Raw genomic sequence first — 13,053 nt, forward strand, 5'->3', positions numbered from 1 at the left:
GTAACTCAATTTCTTACTCAATTTGGTTTGATTTATATGAATGGTTTTGATATTTAATTTTTGGATTGATATTCTAAAGTGTTTTTGTTAAATTTCCATTAAAATCTCTTTTTATTATTCGTGACTCAAATACTGATCGACGGCCTAAATATTAATTGTGTTATAAATGTTAAGTTTTGTTGAACAACGCAATGAGTTTTTATGTTTTAATATTTGACGTATTAATAATTTTTCATAATCAAACTTAAAATTTTAAGTTTTTCTGTCTAGTTTTCCGATTTGAAATAGTGCTTTTTTTTTATTAACACAACAAAATCGTATATTTTTAGTTGCTCGGTATGGTTTTCAAGTTTTCTTTTATTCATTTTGATACCTTAATTTTTAATAGAAAATAAAAACCATAAATAAAGATTTTTGGTCCCTGTTAAAAAGAAATCCATAATCTTAATTTTTAATATTATTATTTCTTTATTTAATCAAATCAACTTGTATTGAGTGTTTTAAATTTTTCTTTCATTCTTACTTCAATATTCATTATTGTTTTTATTGGCGCTTTTGGTATTCAGCGTCGAGAATTTGAGTGAATAAAATAGCAATTTGAACGTTTCTTGTTTTGCGTTGAGTGTGTGTTTGTGATTTGTTCGGCTGAGAGCGTAGTAAACACACTTTGAAAATCGAAAGCAAGGTCTTTTCTGCAGACAACATTGGTGTTGTTGGCATACCTTTAAGCTCGGATTTTTAGTTTAGAACGTAATTTATAAATTAATTATTGGCCGTAGTCACATGTTTGGGCCACGAATTCGAGCGCCTCGCCATCTATTTAACGTATCAACCATTTTTCGTTGTCGTTTTGTGTGTTTCTTTTCTGTCGTGCTTTTCGTTTGTTTTGTAGGGCTTTAAACTATTTTTAAACGGACAAACAAACAAAAGGAAGACAATGTGAGAATGGCAAGTGCATAGGTTTGAGATAGCGGAAAAAACGGAGACCTATGGGTGTTTTCAGAAAGGGTAACGGTGCTTTGGCACGTGTCTGTCAACCCCTCGACGTCATCGGCAACTAATTGCAATTAGCAAGGCCAACAGCAGCAGCGACATCAGCCATTGCTGCTGGTTTGTTTGGCGTTGTCAAGAGCAGCAGCCTGATAAGCCCATAAGTCCTGCTACTAGGGCCTTTAATTCTTGCTCCCAACAATGCAGCTTTTGTTGATAGCGGCAGCAACATAAACAGCAGTCCACGTTCCAAAAGAGATTGTGCTGCATTTGCGTGTACGAATTTTCATGCAAGATCCTTATCTGCATCAATAATGTATGTGACTTATGTTTGTATACCCTTGCAGATGGTATTTTAATTCCAGTCGAAAGTTTCCAACCCTATAATATATATACATATATTCTTGACCTGCATCGAAGGGTATATTTTTAAATTTGTTTTATACGAGATTTTTTAGAATTTTAAAGCATTTTAGAATTGAGGGTATAATTTTAAACAAGAAAGGAAAAAATCGTTCTTTTATACTACCTGCAATAAAAAGACAACTTTTGGGAAAGTTTTAAGCAGATAGCTTTAAATCTGAGAGAATAGTTTTGCATAGAAAAAGACAGATGGATATGACTAGATCGACTCTCCTGATGATGCTGATCGAGAATATATATACTTTATAGGGTCGGAAATGTCTAATAATCTCTGCAAGGGTATAAAAATCGGACTATGTATAGGGAAATCAATATTCGTATTATAGAATTTAATTTTATTTATATAAACTTCGGCTTTCCGAAGTTAGCTTTCTTTCTTGGTAATTATATATGCGTATTTGGGTAAGAAGCCCAACCAGACTCTTGAACTAAATGTGTTTTTCAAATGTACTTATCAATTTTAAAATAATTATATACACTTCGGCTTTACTTCCCTTTTTGTTTTTTTTTAATATATTGTATATATTTTTTGTGTATGTTTTTCAATTCTATATCACACTTCATATAAATAAATATATTATTTTATACATTTTTGAACAGCTGTAATATACGTTGTTAATTAAATTGCACCAATTTTTTTGTGGCAGTAAAAGGTCATAAATTCTGTTTGATACGAAATTTTTTTAATGAAAATATTATCATTATTTAAATTACTAAACAAATCAATCATTATACATATTATCCTTTTTTTTGTTTTAATACATACGCATATTCGTATAATTAGTTATATTTTTATAATCTAAAAACCGAAAACCTACTTTAAATAGTTTTTTTTAAATTTAATTTTTTTTTTTTTAAAGGATTTATCAAACACAAATTGATATTATGTTAGTGCCAGCGAGCATTACCATTTTTAATATTCTTTTCTTTTTTTTTCATGTAGCTTTCTGTTTTTAGAATTAATTTTTTAATCACGTTTTGCCATTTGTTGAATCTCTCAACTTTGCCATTGTTTCCTCCAAATTTTCGGCCCACGCGTCGAATACTTGATCTCGAGTGATTGTACAAAAATAAACAACTTATTAAAGAGCAGAACTAATAGCAAGAGATGAGAATAAAAATAAATTGTTTATTTCTAAAAATAAAGTAAGTCGATCGAAAGACAAAACAAAAATACAACAATTGAATTCTGAAGTAGAATCGCGAAAAGTCATGCTTTTAGCTTTAAGCAGTTAAGCATTTGATTGAAGCCAACTCCATTGATTTAGGCACATATTTCGTTAATTTTATATTTAGCTAATTAAATTCTTTTGGAGGCTGCCTGAAAGCCGAAAAAAAGCTTATTTTACTGACGTAATTGTGCCGTTAGCGGGCCACAAACAAAGCATTCAAAGCTATGTGTGTTTATTGTTGTCTTCTGATCGAAGTTTGCTCGCTTTGCCGGTTTCGAAAAAAAGCGAAAAGCGAAATAAATAAAATAACAGCATAGCAACTAGTGTCGGTGGCGCAAAATATAATTAAACTTTCGAATGGGATCAGTGCGAGTGCGGTGGGACTGCAGTTTCATTTTATTTGATTTCCACTCAATTGAGCGAGCTTTCCGCCGCCGCCGGAGCTTTTCCCACTCAATTGGAATGGTGGAATGGCCGCGTAGTCAAGTTTCATGCCAACGCCGATTGCCGTTGAAATCAGTCGTTCAACGAGAGTGACCGCGTGCGAAAGCCAGAATCAAGACAACGCACATCCTACCCGCTCTTTACTATACATATATATTTAAACAAGAGTATTGACAAAACAGCTAGAATCCAAGCCATCGCCTTGCGAAAAAATTCAATCAGCTGAATATTCACCCACCAGCACCGAAAAGAAGGTACATCTTAAGCCCAAAAACAGAGAAGAAAAATCTGAAAGCCCCTAGCAGAGAAATCGAGGGAACATTCTGGCAACAGGACAGGACTCCTGCTTCACCCACAACCACCCACTCCATAGCGCCCACATCGAGTGGTAGAGCCAACATATGTTCGCCTGGCTACACCCAAGCTGAACTACCTTTTGGACCATATGTTGCTAGCGTTGTTTCGTGTGTGAACCAAATAACATATATATATCCAAACAAGAGAAATTTCCCGAGTGCGCGTGTGTCTAGTGTCTAAAAACAAGAAAAGTGGAATTGAAAACGAAAACGAGGGGAAAAAGCCGAATTAATTGCCAGCCAACTCTCGCAAAAACCAGAACCATCTGGAGTGCTGTTATATTTTTGCCCATATATCCTGTCGCTCGTCGCATCCAGCATTCTTATGAAACCGGAAAATCGACATGAATCGTACAATGCAAAGGTAAATGTCAAGACCACGCCCACTCCAATCCAATCCACTCCACCCCGCCACCCGCCCCATTCACGTTGCATGTAGCATATGGCGAAACTTAAATGCGCAAAAATCCATCTCTATCTGTATCTCTATTTTGTATCTGTATCTGTATCGCGCCTTTGCTGCTGACAAATCTCGTTAAAGTGTTTTGTTTGCTTTATGTATCTTTAAGTGCGTTTATGGCATTCGACTCTCTCAACTGTTTATTGCTGTAGTTTGGTTCTGGCTCATTAAATTTGAAGAATTTGCAATGATTATCGTTGTTATTCTTGTATTGAATTTCATTGTATGAAAACAAGAAGCAGCAACAGATGTTTGAAAAATAATAAGAGAAGTCACAGATGTTGATCAAGATCAAAGCAAATTCGGAGTGACGGTATTGTAAATAGGGACTAATGAAGAAATTTTGTTGGGGGCAACAATGGATCATGAATTGTCACAATTCTGGCTTATACACATTTAAAAAAAGAGTTATGTTTATGCTTAAAAAACCGTACTCTTTATAGGTGCTTTTAAACAAGCAAATATAATAAAATAGTATAATTTATAAATAATTATCCTTGTTTTTCAAAACATATTTATTTATCTAAAGAAAACCCTACAATTATTTTTATTGAGTCTGGGCAATGCTATTCTACTTTAGTTGGGAATGTGTTTTCTTCAAAAATACTAAGTGTGTATTTCAAAACATGTTTTTTAAAAATGTCTGACAAGGTGTTTTAGTAACTATTAAAAAAATGAAACACATTTGCCGAGTAAGTTTGGAATATTTGTTTTAAAATCTAAAAACTATTTAACTAATTTTACGGCATATTAATATGCCATTTACAAAACTCCCTAATCGAGAAATTACGTAGTGCCCTGAAATGTAGTTGGCATTTAAAAAACGTAAGTTCGCGTTCGACATTCAAATGAATGCAATGCATATGGCTGCCTTTGGCTTGGAATTTCAAATTGGAATCGGAATTAGAAATTGGTATTCAAATTCGATTTCCAATACATATTGTCTGCACACAAGCGAATTATATATAGGAGTATATGTCGGAGCACATATCCGGGTTCACCAGCTACGTCAGTTTCGGTTTCGGCCTTAGTTTTTCAGCGGTTGCAGTGAAACCTCATGACTTGGTCTAGGTCTGTTTTTCGTATTTTCTTTTACTGGTCTGGGCCAGCGTTTGTCTGGTCACGTGTAGGTAGGCCAACAAACGCAAATTACATTTGACGTAGCTAAAACGTCCAACAACTGAAGCAACCCTCACTAATTACATTACATTATATATAACACTTGGCGCAATGTCTTCGTCTGTTTGTAGTTTGTTCACGTTGTGTCACCTGAATTGGAATTTAAATTTTTTTTGTCTTTGTCTACATGGCTAAAGACGCATTTGATACAAGCCCCGATGAAAGAAGTTATGTAAACAATGGGTGGGGAAAAGTGTGGAAGGGTAAATAGGGGATACTTGGGTGGGTGCATAAATATGAAGTTGAAGCTAAACAAACTTTAGAACTTCGGTTTTCTTTTGTGTTTAAACAGTTTGGAGTTTATTTATTTGTCTATCCCGTGTTTGTTTGAATATATCAACAATGTTTCCATATAATCCCTTGATGGAAGTGATCCACTGCACTTGTTGGTCATCGGACTCAATCGAATACTTCTACTTGTGCGCACATGCAAATATCTGGCACATATTTGTTTAGTTGACCACGCGAGCTTCAGTTATTATTTTTTTAGTTTGCAGAGGTTAATAACCCGACTTAAAATAGCCAAGCTCAGCCGCAGTCTACCTGAGTTGCTGATGTATCTGTATCTCGGGCCCGTTCTCCGTTACGAAGTTTGCTGGCTTCTGACCCCATTCAGCTGCGGGCAGTTTCAATCCGAATCAAAATCCGAACAGCATAATAATACCCGCTCCAGGGCAGAGCCGTGAAGTGTGTTTATCTCGGAGATATTAATTACCAGGGCCAAGCCCAGAACGTGGCTCACAGAACGTAAGCTGATTATGCCGCGCTTGTCTATTTACAATCAGATACCCAGAAGTTTAATTATGCAACTTGAAACGCTTTTCTCCATTCTCTGTGGGGGCGTTTGATTTATCCCTCCAGATACTAGATCTTTGTGGTCTTCTAGAGAGGATCTAAAGCCAGTTTCCCACCTGACCAGGTGAGCTGTTGCCACAGCCTAATTGCAGTTTGCGTGGCTCGACTTCGTGACTTGTAAATAACAGAAATCATGCCGAAAACAGCAAAAAACGTTTTGGCTTAATGATGCAGATATACAAGCGAACGGGTAATAAAACTGCGTGTTGAATAATTCTTTTGATTGCCGCTGAGTAGGGAAACTTGCGGGGGTGTTGACTTGTACGACTTTTCATGACACTCAGCATTATTATTATTTTAATTCTTAAGAAATAGTAATAATAAGTGTAACTTCAGTTACCAAAATATATTTTGAAGTTATAGTTTATCATTTTTAACCCAAATATTCTAGAGAAAATACACTTACGTTAAAAAGTAGGTATGATTAAATTATTGAAATCTATGTTTTTAAAATCATAAGAAACAAGTAAAAATTGTTAAAAAGTTGCAGAGGTTTTGAAAAACCTAAATTTTTGTGCTAAAATAAATGTAAATATTATTCAGAATTTCTAAAAATTAAGTTTTCTGTTTTGAGCCTGCACCGTCTATGGTATTATTTTTGAAAATAGATTAGTTCTGCTAATTTTCTTGGGCCTGATCTCCCTCCTAAACCTGGGATCTAAAAAAGCTTGATCTTTACTTAACAGTTTAAAAATGACTATTAAAATGGGGTAAAACAATATAGTAATATGAAAACTAAAATGTTAATTATAGAAATATTATTATACATGAATTATTTAGTTTTATTGGATCTCAATTTATTTTCGGTTAAGACTGTTTCTTTTACGGCGATCTCCTTGCTCTACATGTCGCCATAACATTTGTTAACCTATTTTCCCATTGCAAAACCATTTGCATATCAACCTATTTTGTTTATTTCGTGGAGGGGATCTATCGCTTTTCGTTTGCATTTGGCACACGGGCCTTAACATATTTTCCATTATGCATGAGATGGCTAATCAAAGTTGCATTGGGCAACTCGAAGACGGTAAAACAAAACCCTTTTTGAAATGCAATCAACTTTGATAACTTGCTATGGTGCTCTAGTTAATGTTGTTATTGCTGCCGCTGCAGTTGTTGCTATTGTTTGTTGCTGCTATTATTATGGCTGTTGTTGTTGGTGTTGTTGTTTTTTTCTTTGCTGTTGTTGTTATTATTGATTGTCAACCTTCAGCGAACAACGTTGTATGCCGCACACGGCGAAGGTCGTCCACTGCGTTCGTTGTCCGTCGCATTTGTTGTTGTCGACGGACGGCGGCCTATCGGCATTTATTTCATGCACAAAAAACTAAAACTGAACCGAACCGATCTGATCCGAACGAGCTTTGAGCTATATGCATTTACATACATTCGGATACTAGATGCACCTATGCCTATGTATCTTTGACTTTGATTATATATAGATTGGCGCGAGTGTGTGTGTGCAATTGCGAAATTTGCACCGTTCCAATTAAAAATGGATACGTTCAAGTTAAGGACAGACGCAGCTAATTGAATTAAGGCGAGAATGCTCGTGCATTGATAGATACCTACGGGCTTTACACCTGCTGTTGGCTATTTCGGTCCCCGAAATTACTGAACGTAAACACGGTAAATGGGTGTAAACTATATATCCACGGTGCCATAGTTTCCCATTTCGAGTGCTTCACTTTGTGTTCCCCTTTAAACAATGCCAAACAAGGCAAATATGAACAACTTTCAGCTGTTTAAATAGCATGTGAGAGAGCCTAAATAGAGAATGAAAAAATTAAATTGGGTATTATATTGAAACAAATATAGATACAGATCAACTGGCCGTATGTAGAGCACAAATGCTGTCCCAGATTGGGCCAAGAATGCGACAATTTTTGTTTGCGTACAGTGAAGGGTCTTTAAAAATATCGAAAATGTCTAGGAAAACACGGCGTACACTCTGGCCAGATCTCACTTTATTGGCTAAATTAATTGAAAGAAATGGTGCGCCTTGGCAGAATCTAATTCGAATGTTGTTTCTGTGTCGGTTGCCAAGCGCCGTCGAATTTCCCCTCCTTTGTATATTTTTAAATATATTTTTCTATTTTCCGAACCATTTTAGTGGCGACACTTTTATCTGTCGCATGCATAATAAATTTCTTTGTTTTATTAACCTTTCCACGTATTTCTTTTGCTTGCAGGTAAGCTTCTATATCGAAACCGTCATCGTTATCGGCACTTCTATCGCTGTCGATATTGTGTAAGTATCGTATCGACTGTTTTTCAAAAGGTTCACTGACCAGAAGAAGAGACCGAAAAACTTTTCTGTTTGGCCACACAGAAATCGAAGAAAAGCGCGTTTGCACAAAACTCAAACAAAAAGTAAAAATGGGTAAAAAAAAGATTTCACTTTCACGCTTAAAACGGCAAAACGCAGCCAGTCACAGATACTTTGTTGCACTCGCAATGCCAGTTGCAGTTGTTGCAGTTGCACTTGTTGTGGCAATGGTCATTTCGATTGCACATAGAAGTTCCACCAGCCGCAAAGGGGAAGATGAAATTTTTGTTTGCTGCGGCTTTTGGTTGCAGTTTCATCAGTAGCTCCTCTGTGGCTTTCACACAAAAAGTTGAAACCATATGAACAAGTTTAGGTCTAGTTGGAAGAACTTCAATTCATTTAATTTTATTGCATTTGCATAAGTGGCCTATGCTCAAAATAAAACGGGTGTCCATTAGTACAGATTTTTTATGCAGATAGGTAGACAATTGTCAAGTCAGAGATATGAAATGATACTCGCTCAAAACTTGTATCATTTTAAACCAACGAAAGCACGAAATGAGTTTAAAATATAATATAGTAATATCTTCTCTTAATACTGTACAACACTGCAAATAATAGTTGTGTTGTTTTTTCTTTGATGCTTTTAGGCTGCTAATTTATTTTTAATAATCGTGAATCGCTTTTCTTTTTGGGTCTCCAAAAAAGTGCATAATTTAAAGTTGGCCAACAGATCTCGATCTCACAACTCACGCTGCATCTCTCGACGGATTCGGATTCGGTTTCAGGTGCAGTTGCAGTTGCAGTTGCAGTTGCCTCAGTGACTGTCTCAGATTAAGTCGCGTCGCTCGGCTCTCAGGTGCTTGTTTTTATTTCTGTCTTTATTTTGTCGGTGGTGCCACAGCACTACATAGCCATATGGCCACGGTGGTGGTGGTGCTGCTGCTGCTTTTGTGGTGGCGCAACGCTTTGGCATGTGCATGTTCATGTGCATGACTCGAGTGCATTGTACAACACACAAAGGCAAACACATGAACAATTGCCACAACATTAGCAGCAATAATTTGCGGCTGTTTGGGGTTTGGGTTGGGCTTTTGGTTTGCTTTGGTAGCCGTTGTTTGCTAAGTGAAAAGCCTTGTTTTGTTTTCCAGTAATTTTCACCATCAGCCGGGGGATTTCTTTTGGACTCATCGGGTCAACTCCTCTGATTGGTTCTTTCGCAGACTGTAGGCGGCGTTTCCTCATAGTATAAATGCCAAATTAAATTTCGGAGGAATAATAATAAAAATAGTAAATATACAAATGTTTGAAAACTCCTTTCACTTTTTTGAAAAGTTGAAACCAATCCGTCGTTGTTGCTGTTGTGTTGCTGTCGTGCAACGAAGCATTGCCTGCAGCAGCGGCAACATCGCAGAATGTTTGCCACATTGCCACAGATACACGAGGCAAGGTGGCATTTCAGAGTTCCACTGACACAGAGACCAACTAAAGCGCAACGCAAAATCGCAACGCGAAGCGAAACGAGTCGCGAAGCGAGCCGAAGCACGAGTATCTGCCAGATACAGATACAGATACAGATACAGATACACTTACGTTTACATTACGGCGTTGAACGAACTTTCAGTGGCTGCTACTAACCTTTCGTATTGGACGCATTCCCTGATCCAACACTCAAGACGATTCTGGCCAGGCCAAGCGCATCAAATGTATCTCATCGAGGGAGAACTATAATTGAAATCGGGTTTCTATTTTTATTACTATTTGATGATTTGACGACCGCCTGATGGCTGCGCACTCGAGTGGAGCTGAGCAAAAACCGAAGGCATCAACTCATGTCTAATAAGCAGATTACGCAGCTCGCACTTGAATGCCCACACATCGGTTCAAATCAACAGCACACTTCAGACTCAAGAATATGCCTTAAAACCAAGATGATCAGATAAAATTAAAGAGATTCAGAGCATGCCCCATGACGTAATTATTGGTGGACTTATAATTGAATTCTGTCTTCAACTGATTTGGTTTGGTATATTAAAGATAATAACATTTTGTTGTAAGCTGCTGTTTAATGTTCAATTAATTTAAACTAAACTTGCATTACTTTTTTTTTGTTTAACATGACTCGATACTACGAATTACTAACATTTGATAATTGTATTATTAAAGGTTTTTTTTTTATGTACTAAAATACTTCTACTTTTTGTCGATTTTTATTTCGAGCGAAGTGGAGGGAATCCTGTCAAGTTAAAGTCCTAAAGCAATGCATAACCTGTTTTCACCGATGACAGTTTTTTAAAGCTTAATTTGAATGCAGAATTAAACAATGTAAATATAATAATGGTTGTATGCAGTAATACAAAGTAATGCAATACAAGTTTATTTCTACGGTTTATTTTAACTGGATTTAATTTATTTCAACAAAAATAAAAACATCAATGAAATTTAGAGCATGCTTCCTTTGTGGGCTGTAATTTCGTTAAATTTTTAATTGAACTTACACTTTTCATTATTTTTATTTTTCCCAGTTGCATAATAGTTTTTTTTTAATGGTCTACTTGAAATGGCAAACACGTAGCTGTCGAGAGCTGTTGTCACGTCGAAGAAAGTGAAATTACAAAATTTGAAAAATCGAATTTGAACAGAAACCCAAAAGCTGAGCGGCGCAAAAGGGCAGACACTGGCCAGCAGGTCAACTACTCAGGCAGCAAATTCCAATAGTCCAGACTTGCAGCTCGGCTTGCACGGGCTGAATGAAAATCACAATGGGTCCCCATAGATAACGGGCTGTAGATTTTAGATTTCGATTGCAGATTGCAGATTGCAGGTGATTACACTGTAGAGCGATCGTGATTTGTTGGGCCCGTTTGTTACGCCGATTTGGCCTGCACGTGCTGGCCGCAGCAGTGGAACTCAATCATCTGGAACATCATCTGAGCGGTGATTGATGATAACCCAGCGATACATATACTTTTACCCGCCGGTGTACTATACATAAGATGTAATAAGCAATAATTTTCTGAATTTTGTTTGTGCAAGCAATTTAATTTTATTTCATTTGTTGCCGAGTCTTCTCTCCGCCATCTCGTTTTATTTTCATTGTACTTACTTGCCTGCATACTATATAAATAAAGTATGTAAGCGCCTTCGGGGCAATAAACCCACGTCGACTTTTGCACGCTGATGGGATGTGGAAAAAGTAAACTGAAATTCAACAAAAACACGATTATTAAATTGTTATTTAAATGAATTAAAGCATGGCCCAAATCTTGAGCACTTAAGGGACACTTAGTGGAGCCAACATAAATCAGCTGTTGGACTTTTTTGGCCCAGCGCGATCAGTTAATTGCCTTGTTTTCGAGCCCAGTTAGCAGTGAATCAACACGCCAGGCAAACCCCAAGTGACTTAGTCACCATCCAGCACATCATCAATCCCAACCCACGTTAGCGTAAATACTTCTGATCAATTTACTTGTGGGTCGAGAAATGCAATTAGCAATTAAAAAGGCCGCGTCTTTATCATTCCGCGCATGCCAAAAAAGTGGAGGAGGCAACGGCCAAAAATATACTCTTTCTTCGTGCTTAACAAGCCAACTAATCCGCACCTGAATCTGGCACAATCGCGGACTGTTGATACAACTGTTTTTACCCTATTTATATATCATTCGCATGTATATATAGATACAGGTTGTTTCAGATGACATTTTTTCAGCTTACCTGGCATGTTCTACTTAGTTGCTAGGTTTTTCGCCGTTTTCGTACTTATCATTTGCCAGCGGAAATATTTATTTTGCGGTATTGCTTCTTTGGTGTCGCCAACGGAAGTAAATGTGGTTGGAAAAATTTCAGCCGCAGCATTTATTTGATGTAGGGTAGAGCTCTAGATAAAGTTCACAAGGGGTGAAAAAAGAATAAATTAAAGTGCAACACTTATTTATTCTTGTCAAAGTTTCATTTTTATCTGGGATTAAAATTTTTTAAAAAAGAAAAAAAAAAAACAAAAAAAAAAATTTTTTTAAAAAAAAAAAATTTAAAATAAATTCCTTTCTCCTTTCCCTCTTTTTTTTTTTCTTTTCCCCTTTTTCTTTTTTTTTTAATTTTTTAAAATTATATAAAAAAAAAATAAAAACCCCCCCCTTTTTTCAATAAAAAATTAAAAAAAAAAAAAAAAAATTTTTTTAAAAAAAATTTTTTAAAAAAAAAATAAAAAAAAAAAAAAAAAAAAAAAAAAATAATTTTAAAAAAATTAATTTAAAATACATATGTATACTTTAAATTAGGTAATTATACATAGTTTTCAATTCATATGCAAATTGAACATTTGAACAAAAACAGCAAACAGTTTTGCAAATTCCCCTATTGAAAGAAATGAAAATTATGCCTGAACTACCATTAAGGTAAAGTGCGTAGTTATGAATGCCACAAATACACATTTATAATATATGATGTCTAAGGTTTTCTGAAGTTATTGAACAGAATTGGGAAATTTGATATCTTGACACGAGTGCATCCCCCACACTTATTGTCTCAATTTTTCAGCTGGCTCCCATATGGATACATATATTAACTTGGCTAGAACACGGCGGATGCGATTTGATTCGATTCCCAGGAAGCAATTGATAGTGGCTAAAGAACAGTTTTAGTGGCACGAAGTCATTTATCAATTTTAATTACAACCACTGTAGCAACAAAACTTCAAAAGTTAAAGTAAAGGTCGGGGGCTGGAATTGTGGAGTATATTGGTAGGCTTCAAGGTCTGTCGAACGCACACATCGAAAGTATCTCGTAGTTTCGTTGTAAGCGATTTTAATTGATTCCGAGTCAAATTGCCATTAACTGATAGATGGAAGGCACGTCGACAGACAGGTAGAGGAAAAACAAGCACACACACCTTTTGGGCCCCTCCAG

The 13,053-nt window shown here is 36.1% G+C and overlaps 1 protein-coding gene across 2 annotated transcripts in view; it reads left to right on the plus strand.

The window, feature by feature from the left end:
- LOC108052576 (terminal nucleotidyltransferase 5C) overlaps nucleotides 1-13,053 on the plus strand; it is a 50,361-nt gene that overhangs the window by 27,882 nt on the left and 9,426 nt on the right. Inside the window, exon 1 of one of the 2 annotated variants that reach the window (XM_017134990.2) lies at nucleotides 3,095-3,749. The exons of the other annotated variant lie outside the window; for it this stretch is intronic. Coding sequence (XP_016990479.2) covers nucleotides 3,711-3,749 — 39 coding nt within the window. The 5' untranslated portion in view covers nucleotides 3,095-3,710. Of the gene's footprint in view, nucleotides 1-3,094; nucleotides 3,750-13,053 lie in introns of those variants that run through there. 2 annotated transcript variants of the gene reach the window in all.

Source organism: Drosophila rhopaloa, unplaced genomic scaffold, assembly GCF_018152115.1.
Source record: "Drosophila rhopaloa isolate 14029-0021.01 unplaced genomic scaffold, ASM1815211v1 contig_69, whole genome shotgun sequence".
Lineage (NCBI taxonomy): Eukaryota > Metazoa > Arthropoda > Insecta > Diptera > Drosophilidae > Drosophila > Drosophila rhopaloa.